The sequence below is a fragment of the Hirundo rustica genome, chromosome 26, assembly GCF_015227805.2.
Source record: "Hirundo rustica isolate bHirRus1 chromosome 26, bHirRus1.pri.v3, whole genome shotgun sequence".
NCBI classification, from domain to species: Eukaryota; Metazoa; Chordata; class Aves; order Passeriformes; family Hirundinidae; genus Hirundo; species Hirundo rustica.
In genome coordinates, this window is record NC_053475.1 from 1,815,367 (window position 1) to 1,833,203 (window position 17,837).

At 70.0% G+C, this 17,837-nt stretch overlaps 2 protein-coding genes across 5 annotated transcripts; one reads left to right on the top strand and one right to left on the bottom strand.

Moving 5' to 3' along the window:
- The first annotated feature begins 4 nt into the window (after positions 1–4).
- On the top strand, positions 5–2,741 carry LOC120763308 (granzyme M-like). Its single transcript, XM_040086488.1, has 5 exons — positions 5–135; positions 226–370; positions 736–996; positions 1,146–1,361; positions 2,598–2,741. Exons 1-5 carry the CDS (start codon positions 41–43, stop codon positions 2,739–2,741), a joined length of 861 nt encoding a protein of 286 aa, XP_039942422.1. The 5' UTR covers positions 5–40.
- Positions 2,714–17,237, bottom strand: APC2 (APC regulator of WNT signaling pathway 2). Of its 4 annotated transcripts, none has more exons than XM_040086808.2 (15): positions 17,155–17,237; positions 12,954–13,112; positions 12,767–12,857; positions 12,523–12,691; positions 12,326–12,434; positions 12,120–12,233; positions 11,688–11,765; positions 10,402–10,482; positions 9,939–10,320; positions 9,747–9,842; positions 9,512–9,651; positions 9,342–9,419; positions 9,142–9,258; positions 8,600–8,814; positions 2,714–8,216 (listed from the first exon to the last, which is right to left on the bottom strand). In XM_040086808.2, exons 2-15 carry the CDS (start codon positions 13,092–13,094, stop codon positions 2,846–2,848), a joined length of 7,182 nt encoding a protein of 2,393 aa, XP_039942742.1. In that variant the 5' UTR covers positions 13,095–13,112; positions 17,155–17,237; the 3' UTR covers positions 2,714–2,845. The 4 variants fall into 4 exon arrangements, with proteins under 4 accessions (XP_039942742.1, XP_039942740.1, XP_039942739.1 ...); XM_040086806.2 differs by lacking the exon at positions 17,155–17,237 and adding an exon at positions 16,857–16,906; XM_040086805.2 differs by lacking the exon at positions 17,155–17,237 and adding an exon at positions 15,429–15,820.
- Between the last annotated feature and the right edge of the window lie 600 nt (positions 17,238–17,837).

Here is a 17,837-nt window from a genome sequence, read left to right on the forward strand (position 1 = left end):
CATCGGGGGACGCGAGGCCAAAGCGCACTCCCGGCCCTACATGGTGTCCCTGCAGCTCGGGGGGGTTCACTCCTGCGGGGCAGCGCTGCTGCACCGCCGCTGGGCGCTGACGGCCGCGCACTGCCAGCCCCGGGGGTGAGTCCGGCGCGGCTGTGTCGTGCCCGGGGAAGGGACGGGGCTCGGGGTGACCGGCGCCGGGCTGACACCGCTCCCGGGACGGGGCAGGTCGTGGGACAAGGCGCTGCTGGTGGTGGGGCTGCACAACTGGCGGCGTCGCGGGGCGAGCACGCAGAGCTTCGCCGTCCGGGCTGCCTGTCCCCACCCCGACTACGACCCAAAGACGAAGGAGAACGACCTGCTCCTGCTCCAGGTAGGGCTGGGGCCGGCGGGGAAGGCTCCGAGGCGCGGCTGGAGCGGCGGCGGCGCCGGGAAGCGCTCTGCGGGGACGGGGCGGGCGCTCGCACGGCGTCGGCGCTGCTGCTCTCGCAGCCGGGGCGAGCGGCTCGCTGCCATTTCCTCTTCTCACCCCCGAGAGATTTCACACCTGGGTGTCGTCTCCCCGCTCCCACGGGCGCTGCGCCGGCTCGGTGCTGCCCTTCCACCCGCCGCTCGTCCTCAGTCCCCCACCTGCGGCATTGGGGGCTCCCCTCTGACCCCCCCAGCCGCGGGGTTGGGGTGCTCCCTGCCAGCCCCTCTGCCCATGGGGAGGGGTCTGACGCCTCCCGCCGCCCGCAGCTGGACGGGACGGTGACACCGAGCGAGACACGGCAGCTGATCTCGCTGCCGAGGCGGGAGCCGGCGCCGGGGGCGCGGTGCAGCCTGGCGGGCTGGGGGCTCACGGAGCCCAAGGGCCGGAGTCCGTCGCCCACCCTGCAGGAGCTGGAGGTGACGGTGATGGACGTGCGGATGTGCAACAACAGCCGCTTCTGGAAGGGCCAGATCGGCCCCGGCATGATCTGCTTCCAGGGGCAGCCCCGCGGCTCGGCCCCCGCCAAGGTGAGCCTGTGGGGCTCTGCGTGCCCTCAGCCCGGGTGCGGGGGGCTCCGGGGAGGATGCTCACCCTGAGCGGGTGAGATGTCCCCCCGGCCATGGCGGGGGTCCCCGTGCCCTGGTCGGGGTGCACTCGCCGGTGTCCCCCCGCTCAGGGTGACTCGGGGAGCCCGTTGGTGTGCGGGAAGCGGCCGGCAGTGGCCGGAGTGATGTCCTTCAGCAGCAAGGCTGTCACGGACCCGTTCAAGCCGCCGGTGGCCATTTCGACCGTGAAGTACAAGAAATGGATCCAGAGAACGATGCGGAGGGGCTGCGGATCCGGCCGGCTCAAACACACTGCTCAGACCAAAGGCCCCTTCCTATTTACACAGGTTGGCTTTTAATCGGGAATACTGTCCAGGGTCTGGTAAAATAACATCCTTAGTACATAGATACAGCGATGGCGAGCAGAGCCCGGCGGGATTGTCGGTGGAGGGCGGTGGCTTGGAGCCCGGGGGGCGATGCTGGCCCTCCTGCCAGCCCTGTGCTCCCTTACAGCACTCAGGAGTGCTGCTCCTGGGATTTTCCTCCTTCTCTTCAGTCCCGGCCACTGCCAGGCCAGGGGGGCTCCAGTGGGCACCAGGGTGTTCCCGTCCCCACGACCCCAGTGCACATCCCTGGGGACCCCTGCATATCCCCACGGTCCTGGCGTCTCCCTGGCCCCACTCTGTGTCCCCAGTGCAACAGCCCGGGGCCCCTCACCGTGTCCCCAGCGCCGCCCAGGTGTGACCCCTGCACATGTCCCCATAGCCCCGTGTCTGTCCCTGCAGCCCCCCGTGGCACAGGGGTGGGGGGCACAAAGGTCGCCCCATCCAAAGCGGGGAGTGATGGTGTAGGAATGGGAGGGATCCGAGGGGTCTGGGACCACCCGGATTGGGGGTCCCTCTGCACCCTGTCCCCCTCCTGGGGCACTTCCCACCCACCCCAATCTCGGCAGCAGGAGCAGGGTGTCCCCAGGGTTTTGGGGCTCGTGGGCGTAATCCAGTCCCGGATGGATTCGTCTCCACATCCACAGGGACACATCAGGATCCTGGCTGTGAGCCCAGGCTCTGCCGCCCTGGGGGTGGGAGGCTGGGGGGCTGTGGGTGAAGGTGAGGGACCCCAGACCCTTTCCTGGGGGTTGGGCATCCCGGTGCCACCTCAGCGCTCTGTCCCCTCCCAGAGCAGCCCCCCAGCCTGGTGACAGCACCCTGTGAGCAGCCCCTGGGATGAGCCCATTGGGACTGACCGAGCCCTGCCCCGCTCCTCCTGCCACCACCTCGGACCAGCACAGGTCACCCGTCAGCAACCAGGAGCCTCCAGCAGCACAAACAGGGCTCCTGGTCCCCATCTCCCCCTCCAAAGCCTCTCCCCTGCGTCCCTTCCCCTGCTAATAAATGAGCTGCCGTGGTTGGACGAGCCAGAGTCGGTGCCAGACAAGCTGGAGCGTGCGGGGTTTTCCTGGTACTGGATGTGCTGCGCCAGCTCCCCGGCCTGTGGGATCAGGCTCTGCTCCAACCCCTGGGGGAGCAGGGTGGGGGCACATGGGGACACGGCCCCTCTTCAGCTTGTCCCTGGATGTCCACCAGCGCGAGGAGATGGCCCACGAGAACCACCCCAGCTCGGGGTGCCAGACCCGGAACGTTCCCAGTTCTGTCCAGTCCTCGCCGCTGGGAATCGTGATGCTCCAGCACAGCACGACCCCAGCAGGGGCCAGCAGCGCCTTGGGGTGACCCCCTGGTCCCCAACTCTCCCACATCCCCACGTGCGTCCCCAGCACAGTCCTGGCCGCCTCCGGCGGGGCTGGGGGTGCCGCAGGACCCTCGCTGGGGCACCATCAAGCTTGGATTTTCTCCACCGCCTTGTCGGCCGCCGCCGTCACCGCCATGGGGCTGGGGACGTAGTTGAAGGGGGTGACACGGGCGGCCTTGCTGGGGGAGCCGTGCCGGCTGCCGGGGAAGGTCCCGGCGGGCGCCTCGTGGCCGAAGGAGATGGGCAGGGCGGCCTTGGCGGGCGCGGGGGCTTCGCCGTCGCCGGTGGCGCGGGGGTGCGGGGGCCCCTCGCGGCTCTCCAGCGTGGGAGAGGTGCTGGAGTTGGTCTTGGAGGTGGCGAAATCCTCGGTCTGCACCACGGCGTCGCTCGTCTTCCTGGCCGCGCCGGGGCTGCCGGGGCTGCCCGGGGGCTCCTCGTCGCCGGAGGCCGCCAGCGGCAGCGCGGAGGAGGGCAGCGTGCTCTTGAGGATGTGCGGGATGTCCTCGTCCCGGATCCTCCTCCACGTGCCCTTCATCACCACCACCGGCGGCTTTCCCGGAGGGCCCCCGGGAGCCGGCTCGTTCTGCCGCCGCCGCGCCGCCGCCTCGGAGCGCACCGAGGACGGGCTGGCCGCTCGCCGGGCCACGCTGATGTTGGGCGAGGACGAGTAGCGCTTGAAGGGCTCGGCCGCGGGCGCGCTGCTCTTCACCGGCAGCCGGGACGGGCTCTCGGAGCTGGTCCGGCGCGGCGGTTTGAGCCCGGCCGCGGCTTTGCCGCCGGGCTGGGCTCTGGGGATGAGCGGCCGCTGGCCGGGGCTCGCCGGTTTGGCCGCCTTGAGCTCGTCGCAGCGGGAGGAGCAGAGGAACACGGCCGGGAGCGCGGCTCGGCTGCGCTGGGGGGAGCCCCGGCGAGGCAGCGAGGTGGGCGGCGGCGCCGGGGACAGGTCGGAGCGGTGCCGCAGCAGCAGGCTCGAGGATTCCTTGATGAAGGTGAGCTGGCGCAGGAAGCCGGAGCGGTCCGAGTCGCTCCCGCTGGAGCGGGCCGATGACATCCGCACCAGGTTGAGCCGGCTGCCCCCCGGCCCCGCGGGCCGAGCCTTGGAGCCGTCGACCTGCTCCTCCAGCACCGGCATGGCCCCCCGGCCCGGCAGCACCTTCCTGCTGGGCTTCTGCATGAAGGGGATGCGCACGGGCGACTTCTGCGTCTTGGACTGCCTGGGAGCCGGCGATCTGGGGGCCGGGGCTCTGGCCGGGGGTCCCGGCGGGGAGGAGGAGCCGCCGGCCTTGCCCGGTTTGGCGACCTGGGAGGGCGACGGCAGCTTCTTGGGGGCGTGCTGGGAGGGCGTGGAGGTGCGGGACGAGCCCGAGGAGGGGGGGCCTTTGCCGATGCGGGCGGGCGGGGTCGTGCTCCGCTTGGGCAGCGCCAGCTCCCCGGCCTCGGGGGCTTTGCCCAGCCGGTGCAGGCTCCTCGAGCGCTGCTGGCTCAGCGAGAGGTTCTTGGCCGGCGGCGCCTCGGGCTTGGCCGCGGGGTTCTTCTTCGGGGTGGCCCGCGGGCTGGGGGCGTCTTTGGCCAGGCTGGGCATGTAGATGACGGTCCTGCCGCGGAAGACCACGGGCAGGTTGGGCACCGGCTTGGCGGGCGCCGGGCTCCGCTCCGCCCGGGAGCTGCCGGCGCGACCGGCGGGACGGGCACCGGGTTCCTTCCGCTCCGGGCGGCCCTTGCTGCGCTCCCTCCTCGCCGGGTCCCGGCCAGAAGCGCTGCCGGGCCGCTGCTGCTCCTGCCTGCCCAGGGAGAGCTGCAGCGTGGAGCCCACCGAGAGCCCCGACATGAAGGACAGGATGGAGTCGGACTCGGAGGAAGGCTCCCGGGACAGGGAGGCGGCGGCCTGGTGCAGCCAGGTGACGATGGAGTTGGCTCCCTCCTGGATTGCTTGCCACTCCACGCTGTCCAGGTCGGAGCCCCGGTCGGAGCCGGCCTCCTCCTCGGGGTGATGCCTGGCCTCGGCTTTCCTCTCCCTCCCGCCGGCTCCCGGCGGCTTCTGCTTCCTCTCCACCGGCCTGCGGCGGGCCGCGGGCCGCCGGCGCTTGGGCATGGCCGAGCCGATGCATTTCTGCAGCAGATCGTCCTCCGAGTTGAGGCTGGGGGAGCTGGGCGAGCCCCCCTGCGCCTGCCCCGCCGCGGCCGCCCGCGGCCAGGCGGCTTTGCCGCAGGGCTGGCCCCGCTCCTCGCCCTCGGAGAGGTTGGCGTCGCTCAGGGAGCTCATGGAGGAGCTCAGGGAGTAGCACGGCGGCGTCTCGTCGGCGATCAGGTTGTTTTGAGGCTTCGCCTTCGCCGGACGGGGAGCGGGCTCGGGGTCCTTGCTGGGGACGGCTCCTCCCCAGCGCTCCCTCCGCGCTGCCCGGCCGGGCTGGGCTCTGCTGCCGGAGCCGTCCCTGCCCGCCTCGGGCAGCTCGTCCAGATCCGGATCGTAGAAGCAGTAGACGGCTTCCTCCGTCGGCGTGGTGTGGCACAGCGACTGGAACACGACCCCGTCCTCCAGAGCCTCATCCTTCCTCCCGGGGGCACCGCTGGCCCTGCCCGCCCCCAGCTCCAGCCCGGCCGTGCCCTTCGGGAGGCTCTGGCCCCGCTTCCCGTCCCCGCGGCCCGGCCCCGCTTTGCCCTTCCCGGAGGGGCCGAGGCGGGCGGGGGCCGAGCTGCCGGAGGCGGCTCTGCGGGCCGGGATGGTGCCGGGTTCGCGGCGCCGCTCGGGCCGGGCGTGCTCGGCCTCCTCTCCCGCCGGGTACCGCAGGGTCTCGTCGCTCAGCGAGGCGGCGCTGGAGAAGTTGACGGGGGTCCCGTCGGCCGAGTCGGTGAAGGAGTCGTCGTCCTTGAAGAGGTCGCGGGCGGTGGCTCGCAGGTGCTTGGGGACGCCGGGGTGGGCGTGGGCCGGCACCAGCATGTACACGGGGACGTGCAGCGGCTTCTTGGTCTGCGGGTGCAGCACCTGCCCGGACAGCAGCGAGGTCTTGACCTTGCGGAAGCGGGAGGGCATGGCCGAGCTGATGCACTCCTTGAGGATCTCGATGTCGTCGTCGTCGGGGGGCTCGGGGCGCTCGGCCCTGCGCCGGCCCTCCAGGAACCGCTCCTCCCGCCGCTCCTCCCGCTTCTCGTGAGCCGCGAAGTTCAGGCTGTTCTTCTCGGGGAAGGTGGGGATCAGCTTGAGCTCCACGTCCTTCTGGACGTAGTGCTCGTGGAGGGGCAGGGCGCTCAGGCTGGAGGCGCACGAAAAGTTCTCGTTGGGTTTCTCCACCGTGAAGTAGACCATGGAGTCCAGGTCCTGGGGCAGCTGGAAGCGTTCCTTGAAGTCGGTGATCTCCATGAACTTCTTGACGTTGTTCTCCCACTGGATGTTGAACTGGCTGGTCTCCTTCTCCGGCTGGCAGCCCAGCTCGAAGAGGGGAGTCTTGCTGCGGCTGGGGGGCATGGTCTGCCCGGGGCTGTCGGGCAGCTCGCTGGGGCTGATGGTGCCGCTGATCATTTCGCTGCACGGGTCGCTCTGGATGGAGCTGGCGATGGAGGGGCTCTCAAAGCTGCCCAGGGAGCTGACGGAGCTGCAGCGGCTCATCACCAGCGGCGTCTCCTGGATGTAATTCTCCGAGGAGCTCGAGGGCGTCAGGTCCTCCTGGCGCGAGGGCGAGGCCTCCCGCAGGAAAACCTTGTCTCGCTTGGGGAAGGGGATGGTGATGGGCTGGGAGATCCCCACCGGCGTGGTGGCACCCGGATCCACCGCCTTCTCCTTCTCCTGCCTCCCATCCTCCCCCTCGGCGTCCCCTTCCTCCATCTCCAGGATCTCCAGGGAGGAGTCGCTGTCCAGGTCGTTCTCGCTGTGGCTCTGCCCGTCCAGCACGTTGTCCGCCGACGAGAGGGAGGACAGGGAGCTGCAGCGGGAGAAGCAGATTGGGGTGTCCTCCACCGAGTATTTCTGCACCGACTCCTGCTCCGCCGAGGCCGGTGGCTGGGCTGGAAGCTTCTCCGGGATCTTGCTCAGGGGCTCGGCCGCCTGCAGCAGCGCCGGGGGCAGCCAGGCTTGCTTCCTGCCCAGGAGGGAGGGCTGGTGGCCAGCGGCCGTGCTGCTCTTGGCCACGGTCTCAAGCATGGGGACGTGCTGGTAGGATGGAGAGAGCTTGATGGTGCGAACGTGGGGGTCTGTGGGAGGCTTGGTGCCCACCTCCTTCTTCCGCTCCGTCTCCTTCTCCGGCACCTTGGGGCCGGGGAAAGTCACCATCTTCTTGGCCCGTTCGGGCAGGTCCCGCTGCTCGGGTTTGTCCGGCTCAGCCTGGTCCCGCGCGGGGAGCTCGGCCCGCTCCGGTTTGCCCAGGATGTTCTTGAGGTCGAGCCGGCTGGGCCGCTTCTGGTAGCGCTGCAGCTCGTCCCGATAGTCCAGGAAGGCGGCCCTGGGGCAGGGCTTCATGTGCTCCTTGGTGCAGTAGCCGTCGCTGGTGCTGCCGCTGTTGAGGCTGTCGGTGGACAGGCTGGTGCAGGCCGTCTTCAGCCGCAGCAGGGTGTGCGCCCGGCTCAGGCTCTCCCGCTTGGCCAAGCCGCCGGCGTCTGACAGCCGGCACGGCGAGCAGGACTGGGCGCGCGCCTCGTGCCCGTCCTCGGCGCCGTACTGCCAGTCCAGGCCGTGGTCCTCGGAGCTGAGGCTGAAGCTGTCGTCCGAGGAGTTGTGCATGGTGGAGATGTCCTCCACCAGCTTGTCGATCTTGGCCACCGTGCTGGAGATCTTGTTGGCCAGCTTCTCGGCGGCCAGCGAGACGTCGTCCTCCGGCAGCGGCGGCTTCTTGGGCTCGGCCGCTTTCCCGCTGCCGTCCTTCTCCGGCTCCGGGCAGCGCCGCTGTGCCAGCGCCCGCGGCAGCGCCTGGCCCTGCAGGAAGGAGGAGTTGAGGAACATGGAGAGGACGGAGGTGCTGGCCGTCTCCACGCCGGTGGAGATGTTGGGCACCTCGTCGTCGTCGAAGCAGCCCGAGTCGGAGGCGTAGTCCTTCACCAGGCTCTCCATGTGCCTCATCGGCTTCTTGGCGCTCTGCCCCTTCAGGCTCTGCTTCTCCATGGTGTCGAAGGTCTCGGCCAGGTGCTTGGCGTCCAGCTCGGCCTCCAGCGCCTTCTGCTTGCGCATGTAGAGCGAGGGCATGCAGGAGCCCGGCGACACCACGGCCGCGTCCTTGTACTTGGGGGGCCGGTTGGTGAGGAGGTTGCGCAGCGCGGCCGCGCTGCCCATGGCGATCATCTTGTGCTTGGAGTGGATGAGGTTGCGGAGCATGCTGACCGCCCCCAGGTCCCACAGCAGCTCCTGGTCGCGGGGGCTGCGGGCGGACAGGTTCCAGAGCGTGCCGCAGGCGTTGCTGACGATGGTCAGACTGTGCGAGCGCAGGTGCTGCAGCAGCGTCTGCAGGCAGTTGTGGTCCCGGAGCACCTGCCTGCGGGACAGAGGGGACACCCCCGGCTCTCAGGACGGTCCTGGACCCCTGCCTGCCCCATTCCAGGGGTGCAAGGTGACCCCACCCCACCCCTGCCCAGCCATGACATCCCCCAGTGCTGTTCCTGGGGCCTGCAGTGCCGCTGATCCTGCAGCACCCCCAGCCACGGCATCCCTGAACACCATCCATGGTGTCCGAGGTTCCCCATCTCCATTATCTCCATTATCTCCATTATCTCCATTATCATCTCCATTATCTCCATTATCTCTATCATCTCCATCTCCATCATCTCCATCTCCATCTCTCCATCTCCATCCTATCCCCAGCAATCACATCCCCAGACACCATCCCTGGGGTCCCTCAGGTGCGGCCCCACCCCTCACCTGTAATCCTCCCGTGTGGCCACGAGGCTGGAGACGTTCCTGAGGATGCCGCCGCCGCTCTCGATGATGGCCAGGGAGTTGCTCTGGCACTTGTAGGTGAGGGTGCTGACCAGGAAGCCCAGGGCCCCCTCCACCCCGCAGATGGCCGCCTTGTTCTCTGTGCTGTGCGCCGAGAGGTTCCACAGCGCGCTCAGGACGCTCTTCAGCGTCGACTCCTGTCCCGGGAGGGGACACACAGCTGCTGTCAGCCCTGTCCAGTCACCCTGTGCCCACTGTCCCCTGTCCCAAGGGTGTCACTCAGCCCCCTCAGCTCTGTCTGGTCCCCCCGTGCCCGCTGTCCCCTGTCCCAGGGGTGTCACTCGGCCCCCTCAGCTCTGTCCGGTCCCCCTGTGCCCGCTGTCCCCTGTCCCAGGGGTGACACTCAGCCCCCTCAGCTCTGCCCGGTCCCCCCGTGCCCGCTGTCACCTGTCCCAGGGGTGTCACTCAGCCCCCTCAGCTCTGTCCGGTCCCCCCGTGCCCGCTGTCCCCCGCCCCGGGCTCACCTTGCCGGCGTGCAGGGCGCAGCGCGTCAGCCCGGTGACGCTGCCCACCTCCCGCAGCACCTTCTTGCTGTTGATGTCAGCGCGCCAGGAGAGGTTCCTCAGGATGCTGGAGACCACCTGGAGGGGCAGAGCAGGGTCAGGGGGCGCAGGGACCGTCCCCGTGCCTGTCCCCCACCCCAGGGAGCCCCACCAGCACCCACCTGGTGCAGCTCCTCGCTGTCGGAGCCCAGCTGAGCCACGATGGCCTCCATGCAGCCCCGGCGGGAGCACAGCGTGGCCTGCGGGGAGGACGAGGGCGGTGAGGGTGACGCTGTGACCCCCAGACCCTGCTGAGCCCCCCCCCCCCCCCCAAAAACCGCCGCCCCCCCACCTTGTTGACCACGTCGCCGAAGGTGAGGTTGGTGAGGGCCATCCCCGCGTAGCGTCGCAGCGCCAGGTTCAGGGGGTCGTTGGTCATCTTGTGCATCTCGTAGTCCACCTGCAGCAGCTCGGCCACCGCCTGCAGCCCACCTGTGGGGCGGGGCAGGGGTGGTTTGGGGTCCCCCCACCTGCTGCACCCCGTCTGGGGGCGGTGCAGAGGGAAGGAGCCCCCTCCCCGCGCTCACCCAGCTCGTTCATGGCCCGCCGGTACTCCTCGTCGAAGGACAGCTTCATGATGGCGCAGGTGGCCTGGCAGATCTGGGGCTCGATGGGCACCGGCACTGCGGGGGGACGAGGGTCAGTCCCCTCCGTCACACACCGTGCTCCCAGTCCCTCCCAGTCCCTCCCAGTCCCTCCCAGTCCCTCCCAGCCCGTACCGGCGCCCTCAGGGCCCTGTCCCCCGTCCCTGCTCTGCATCTGCAGCCAGTCCCAGCAGGTCTCCGAGTAGGAGCGGATCTGCTCCAGCACGTGCAGCACCCGCATCTCCTTCTTGGCCTGGCCCTCGTCGGGCTGGGAGAAGACGATGTTGTGCAGGGCGGCGTTGGCTCTCATCCGGGCGTCCTTGGCGCCCGTGGGGCTCTCGGGGGGCCCCGGCTCCCCGTCGGAGTCGTGCAGGATCTGGATGAGCAGGGGCAGGCAGCCCGACTTGCGCATGGCCAGGCAGCTCTCCTGCGAGCTGGACATGGCCAGCAGCGTGCGGGACATGTCCTCCTTGTCGCGCGTGGCCAGCATGGACAGCAGCCAGAACACCACCTCCACCTGCGGGGAGCACACGGGGTCGCGCTCGGCCCTCCCGCGGGCTCGGCACACCCCGGCCGCGCCGCGGCTGCCGCTCCTCACCTTGGTGTTGCCGCCCTCCTCCGGGTGGGTCGGGGGGTCCAGGCTGCCGTCCCCCTCCGCGCCCGGGCCCTTCCCGCAGAGCTGCAGAGGAGGGGGCAGCTGTGGAGGGGCTGCGTCGCCTCCCGAGCCCCCAGGCCCGGCCCCTCCCCGCTCTCCTGCCACCCCCGGTGGTCGCTGCCGTCAGTGCCGGGGGTGTATTTTGAGCTGAAATCGGGGGTGATTGGGATGGGGGGGGCTGCCGCAGCCGCGGGCTCAGGGAAGGGAGAGAGTGGGCGAGTGAGCGGGCGGGCAGCGGGGAGGGGACTGGGGCTGAGCCTGAGGGGTGACGGAGGGGTTGGGAATGGGGGCTGTGAGGAGCTGGGGGTGTCTGGGGGCGATGGGGGGCCCTGGGTGAGGATGGGACCGTGCTGATGGCAGGGCTGTGGGGGACACGGTGATGATGGTGATGGCAGCCCATGACGATGATGATGGAGCTGTGGGTGACAGTGGGACCATGGCAATGGCAGCCTGTGATGGTGACAATGGCAGAGCTGTGGGTGACAGTGGGACCATGGCAATGGCAGGGCTGTGGGTGACACTATGATGATGGTGACAGCAGCCCGTGACAATGACGATGGTCAGGCTGTGGGTGACAGTGGGACCATGGCAATGGCAGCCTGCGATGGTGACAATGGTAGAGCTGTGGGTGACAGTGGGACAGTGACAATGGTAGAGCTGTGGGTGACAGTGGGACCACGACGATGGCAGGGCTGTGGGTGACAGTGGGACAGTGGGACCATGGCAATGGCAGCCTGTGATGGTGACAATGGCAGAGCTGTGGGTGACAGTGGGACAGTGACAATGGCAGAGCTGTGGGTGACAGTGGGACCACGACGATGGCAGGGCTGTGGGTGACACTGTGCTGGTGGTGATGGCAGCCCATGACGATGACGATGGAGCTGTGGGTGACAGTGGGACCATGACAATGCTGAGGCTGTGGGTGACACGGGGACCGTGTCGGCGGCAGCCCGTGACGATGACGATGACGATGGCGATGGCAGGCTGCCCACCCTGGCGTCTCCGTCGGCGGCAGATGCCGCGGGAGCCCCCGCGCCGCCCGCCCGCCGTGGCCTACTTCTGGTCTCCATGGCAACTGCCCATTTCACGGTGCCCGAGCCGCACAAAGCCCTGGCTGTGCCCGTGGGGACAGCGCGGGGACAACGGCGGGGGGGCCCTGGTGGCCCCCTCCTCCCCGCACCCCTGGCTCCGTCGCCCCGCAGGGACCGGGGACAGCCCGGCCCCGCTACCTGCGGCTCCGGCTGCTGCGCCTTGTCCTGCGCCTCCATCAGCTCCTTGTCGATCTGCTCCAGCCGGGATGCTCGGATCTGGGGGGGCACAGAGGGGCTTGGACAGGGCCGGGACCCCCCAGGACCACAAGAAATGGTGGGGAGGGGTGTAAGTGTGCAAGGAGCGGGGTGCGAGGGCGTGAGGAGCTGGTGTGAGGTGCGAGGAGCTGCTGTAGGGTGCGAGGAGCTGCTGTAGGGTGTTAAGAGCTGCTGTAGGGTGTGAGGAGCTGCTGTAGGGTGTGAGGAGCTGCTGTAGGGTGTTAAGAGCTGCTGTAGGGTGTGAGGAGCTGCTGTAGGGTGCGAGGAGCTGCTGTAGGGTGCCCAGATTTGAGCCCGTCGGTCTGGGGCCCCCCAGAAGCGGAGCAGGGGGAGTTTGGGGCTGAAGGACCCGACCTGTGCCCGCTGCACCATCTCGTCGGCCGTCCCGAAGCGCTCCTCCATCAGCGAGCGGATGTGCTGCGCCTCGAACTGCAGCTGCTGCCGGATCAGATCCATCTGCATGGAGAACTGCAGAGGGGGGGCGCGGGGGCGTGCCGTGAGCGGGGCAGGGTCCCCGTGGCCTGGGGCGGGGGGGGGGACAGGGGGTGTCCCCCACTCACCGTCTCCACGTGGGGCAGCTCGTCCAGGCGCGTGGCCAGGCTCTGCAGCTGCGCGTAGTACCAGATCTTCTCCTTCTCCTCCTTCTCGATCTCCCCCAGCAGGAAACACCTGCGGAGAGGGGAGAGAGGGCAGGACCCCCTCCCCGTCAGCGCGACCCCCGGCCCCCCCCAGCCCCTTTCACCGCCCAGACCATCACCTCTCGCGGTCCAGCTCCTCCAGCATGCGGAACGTGGCCCTGCCCAGCTCCCCGGGGCCGTCCCGGTGCGCGGCGGGGCCGGGCGGGCTCTCCTCCGCTCCGCGCCCCGCGCTCGTCAGCTCCGGGGCGAACTTGAGGTTGTAGAGGCTGGTGATGTCCATCTGCAGGGCTGGGGACGGGGACAGCCGTGTCAGGGGGGGCTTGGCGGGGCTTGGCCCCCTCCCCACCCTGCCCGGGCACGCACCTTTGAGCTGGTCCAGCACCTCCGTCTGCCCCGAGGACACCATGACTCGGGCCTCCTGCTCCAGCTTGCCCTGGAGGTGCTTCAGGACCTCCTAAAAAAGGGATGGAGCCGTGGAGGAGGGGGAGACTCGGGTGGAACCCCCCCAGTTGGGGGTCTGTGCCCCGGCCCCGGCCGGGCCCGTCCCCACCTTCATGTCCGAGGTCTCATTTTCCAGCTTGGAGAGGTGGTTGGAGTTGTCCTCCAGCTCCCGCCGGAGGTGGCTGTTCTCCTTCTTCAGCGCCTCCACCTGCCGCACCAGCTGGTCGTACGAGGCGATGGAGCCGGACATCTTCACCTCCTCCAGCGCCTGCGGGGGGATCCGGGGGTGGGCAGCACCCCGGGGGGCTCCCCAGCACCCTCACAGCCCCCCAGCACCCAGCACCCGCCTGGGACCGCTGGGCACCCCACCGCCCGCACCCCCGAGCCCCGGAAGAGCTGGTGCCCCCCAAACCCCCCCGGAGGGGCGTCCCCGGCTCAGGGTGGGGGTCCAGCGCCGCCCCCACCACCAGGCTGGGCCCCCCCAGCCCCGCCAGCCCCCGCCTGGTTCCCTCCCTCCGCAGAGCTCCGCTCTCCGCTCCCTTTGTCTCGCTTTTGTCTTCTCCCTCTCCCAACCTTCCCCCGCTCCGCTCCCTCCGGCACCAGGGGCAGCCCCGGCCCCTGCACGGCCCCCCCGCCCCACTCTGTCCCCCCAAAAAACCCTCTCAGCCCCCGCCGTGGCCACCCCAGCCCCCCAAACCTCCTCTTGCCGCAGCGCCCGCTGCCCCTCGCACCTGCCCGGGGTGGGGGGACACACGCCACGCTGTCACATGAGGGGAGGGGGCGCCGGGCCCGGGGACCCCTCCTCACCCCCCCGAGGGTCGAGCCGGCAGCGGGAGCTCGACAACTCCGCGGTGCCTTCGTCACACCGGCAGTGGGGGGCAATGGGGGGCCGGGGGTCCCCTCCTCCCCTCTGCTGCTCCCACCCCACAGCGGGTCAGGGGCTGCAGCGATGGAGCCCCCCCGGCTCTGACCCCCCCAAATCTGCCCCACGGCGGCTCCCTGGGGCCCCTGTGCTTCCGTGAGGGCGTTTGGGTGTCCCAGCACCCCCCGGCAGCACAGAGGGTGCGGTGGGACCCATCGATGTCCCTCACACATCCCGGGCCCCCCCAAACTGCTCCTGCACCCCACACTGTGGGGGGGGCTCCACACCCTGCCCTGGGGGTCCCGCTGTGGGGTCCCCCCTCCCACCGCCCAGATCCGCCCACGATTCCCAAGGGAGACAAAACCCCCCTGGAGTCAATCCCCACCCCTGAGCGCTGGAAATTCCCCCCGGGAGAGAAATAACCCCGGGAGGGTGGGGAGGGAAAGGGTGGGGAGCAGAGGAAGGGTGGAGGTTTGGGAGGGGGGATGCGGGGTGGACAGTGAGGGGTGAGGGATTCGGGATGAGCAATGAGGGATTCGGGATTCGGGATTCGGGATGAGCAATGAGGGATGAGGGATGAGCGATGAGCAATGAGGGATGCAGGAACATGGGAATGCAGGACGATGGATGTGGGAACATGGAATGCAGGGTGAGGGATGCGGCATGAAGGAGGCAAGGGCGGGGGGTGTGGGATGATGGGTGCAGGATACGGAATATGGGATGCAGGGTAATGGATGCGGGATGGGGGATAGGGAATGCGGGAGAATGGATGCGGGATGCGGGATGCGGGATGAGCACGGCCTGCTGTTGCTATGGTGACAGTGATGGGGGGGGGAGCACAGGCGGTTCCCGGCCCTTCCTGAGCACTCAGACGTGGAGGATGCGGGTGTTCAGCCCTGGAGGGGATAATGGGAGCCAGGGGCTTCCAACTCCTCCAGGGGAACACGTTCTCCCCTCCCCAGCGCCCCAAACCTGTGGGTACCCACCCAGCTGCTCAGTCCGTGCCTCTTCCCCTGGGGGACCCCCACCCTGTAAGAGCCCGGGGTGCTCCGGCTGCCCTCCCGGGGGGGTCACGGCTGGGATATTTGGGGATTGATGGAGGGGGAGCTGAGCTCTGAACCCCCCAATTCCTGGCAGGGCCGGCCGAGCGCAGCGGCCGCGGCGGCGCCGAGATCTGCAGCCTGCGGGGAGGGGCTGGGGCCGCACCTGCATCCACGGAGCGGCGAGACACAACGGGAAAGGGGGGCCGGGGCTGCGGGAAAAGGGGGGCCGGGGCTGCGGGAAAAGGGGGCCGAGGCTGCAGGAAAGGGGGGCCGAGGCTGCAGCTACATTCCAGCACCGTGACGGTCACTGTCCCACAGGACCCGGTGTCCCCCCACGGGCTGGATCCCAGGCGGGGCCATGGGCTGTCCCTGTGGGCATGGGGTGGCTCGGGGTCCCGGCTGTGTCTCCTCTGGCCCCCAAAATCTGCCTCTCTCTGCTGAGGGCACCCCAGGACTGGCCGAGGCCACTGGTGGGGCCTGGATCCATCCAGCAATTTCCTGGCAAGGCAGAAGCTGCAGCAGATGAAGCAGCAGCTGCGCTGCCCAGCACACCCTGGTGTCCTCCACGCTGCCCAGGGCGCTCACTGCCCACCCCACTGCCCACGGTACCACTGCCCACCACCCTGCCATGCTCTGCATCGTTCATCACTGCGTTCAACGCCCACCGGCCCCTGCTCACGTGCGATGCCCCCTTGGCCAGGGCAGGGCAGGGCCTGGGGAGCCCTGGGGATGCCCCAAAGCTCCCTGCACCTCTCACTCCAGCCTGGCTGTGGTTCTGGGGGCGAGGCTGGGCACAGGGAGCGCAGCCGCATCGCCAAAGCCACAGCTGAGCCCCCGGCCGGCTGCGGCTCCCGGAGCCCCCGGGGACATTAAACAAACAGCGTGTTGTCACCAGCCCGGGCTGATCGACCCGGCCCCGGGGACCGCAGCAAACCCCCCCCGGGGAGCACAGCCCCCCCATACCGACCCTGCACACACGCGGGGGAACACGCGGGGACACGGGGGTTTGGGATCCGCCACCCTGCCCTCACACAGCATCGAGCCCCGCACACACCCGCACACACCCGCGCACACACACACACACACGAACATCGACGCACGGGGATGGATGTGGGGCCCCGGTGGGGCGAGCATTGGGGTCCTCAACGCCCCCCAGCACAGCCCCCCCCCCACAATGCAGGGCCGGCCTCACCCACCCCGCACCCCAGGGCGCCCGTGGGAGTGGGACGTGCTCTGGGACGTGCTGGGGCCAGCAGCCACCTCCCCACCCCCATCCGGGGTGCCCGGGGACACCCCGCACCCCAGGGACACCCCTGCTCGGGGACACCCCTGCTCGGGGACACCCCTGCCCGGGGACCGGCGCTGGGGCCCTTGGGGTGCCCCCGGGGTGGGGTTGACGCGCTCCCTTAGAGGCCGAGGTTTTTGAGGGGCCGGTTTGGGAGGTGGATTTGGGGTGCGGGTTTGTGGGGAGGGTTTGGGGCTCCAAGGCCGGGGCTCAGCCGCAATCCCCGGCCCAGCCGCGCTCGGGGAGCGTCGGGAGGGGGGGGTCTGCGGAGAGCCCGGCTCGCGTCGGGGCGGGGGGAGCTGCTGTCACCCCGGGGATGACGCCCCCGCCTCGCCCGCAGGATGGGAATGAGAATGGGAATGGGGATGGGAATGGGGATGAAGGTGAGAATGGGGACGGCGGGTGCTGCTCCCTCTTCCCCCCCTCCCGCGGACTCCCCGCAGAGCCCCGGCATTGTCCGGCCTTTGTCCCCGCAGGATGCGGGGGATAAACGCTGCCCGACCCTCCCGATTCGCTCTGAACCCCCTGATCCGCCCTGAACCCTCCTGTCCCCCGATCCCCCCGATCCCGCGGGACGGAGCCGCGCCCGCCGCAGGACGCGCCGCAGCCAGGGCCGGGGGCATCCGCACCGCGGGGAGGGGGCGCAGATCGGGGCCCCCCCGGCGCATCCAAACCCCCGCAAGCCGACACCGCACCCCGATCCCCACCCCCGGCCCCGCGGCGCAGCTTCCCCCGCTTCCCCCCATCCCCGGCGGCCGCAGCGGCCGGAGCCCCCGGGGGCTCAGGGGGCTCGGGGGCTGCGGGGGGCAGGTGCGGCCGTACCTCATCCCCGGCGGTGCGGAGCGCTGCGGGGCGGCGCGGGGCGGCGCGGAGCTGGGCGAGGCTCCGGCGCGGCCCCGAGCAGCCGCATCCCGCCCCCGCCCCCCGCTGGCGGTCGGGATTTTCCAGCCGTTAGAGGGCGGCACCGGGGGCTCCCCGCGCCCCCCTCCGCTCTCCCCGGACCGTGCCGGGCGGGGGGAGACGGGACCCCCGGCAAGGGCTCCGGTCCCTTCCATCCGCCTCTTTTGCAGCCTCCGCAAAAACGCCGGGATCTGCCCCGTCCCCATGTCCCGGAACGCACCTGCCGCTCCCGACAGGACCGGTCCCGACACACAGAACCTGCTCCCTGAGACCGGACCGGTCCCGACAGACCGAACCGGCTCTCCAGACCGAACCTGTCCCCCGCCAGCCGCCCGGTGCCGTCCCCAAGCTCTTGGGGACACACCCAAGGTGCGGCAGCTCTGGCTGAGCCCCGGTGCCCCCCCGGGATGAGCGGGACCCTCAGGACGACCCCTCTGCAGCCGATCCCTCCCGGGACCGTGGCTTCTGCTATGCGCTCAGGCCACTGTCACCCACCGAGATCACTGTCACCCACCGAGGCCACTGTCACCCACCGAGATCACTGTCACCCACCGAGGCCACTGTCACCCGGCCAGCTCCCGGCTGGGGCGTCCTGGCCCTGCAGGCATCATCCCCGGGGCAGAGAGTCTCCACACGGCCCCAGCAGTGACCACAGCTGGACAGTGACCACGGCAGGAGAGCGACCACGGCAGGAGAGCGACCACAGCAGGACAGTGACCACGGCAGGACAGTGACCCTGGCTGGAGAGTGACCACAGCAGGACAGTGACCCCAGCGCTCTTCTCCCCACTGCCACCAGCAAGGCTGGGAGGACTCTCAAGGTCACGTTGCTTGAACAAAAAGGACCCGGAGCCAGGGGACATTCCCTAAAGGACAAATGGCCTCAGCAGCACCAGCCATGGGA

Excerpts from the sequence above, each read along its gene's own strand:
- LOC120763308 (XM_040086488.1), top strand. The coding sequence starts at position 41 with ATGGTGTCCCTGCAGCTCGGGGGGGTTCACTCCTGCGGGGCAGCGCTG. Across the intron at positions 136-225 it reads GCGCACTGCCAGCCCCGGGG|GTCGTGGGACAAGGCGCTGC; the intron begins GTGAGTCCGGCG and ends GGGACGGGGCAG. Across the intron at positions 1,362-2,597 it reads GCCCCTTCCTATTTACACAG|CGCGAGGAGATGGCCCACGA; the intron begins GTTGGCTTTTAA and ends GATGTCCACCAG.
- APC2 (XM_040086805.2), bottom strand. The coding sequence starts at position 15,710 with ATGGGGGGGCTGTGCTCCCCGGGGGGGGTTTGCTGCGGTCCCCGGGGC. Across the intron at positions 9,652-9,746 it reads GCGGGCCATGAACGAGCTGG|GTGGGCTGCAGGCGGTGGCC; the intron begins GTGAGCGCGGGG and ends CCCGCCCCACAG. Across the intron at positions 9,259-9,341 it reads ACAGCGAGGAGCTGCACCAG|GTGGTCTCCAGCATCCTGAG; the intron begins GTGGGTGCTGGT and ends CTGCCCCTCCAG.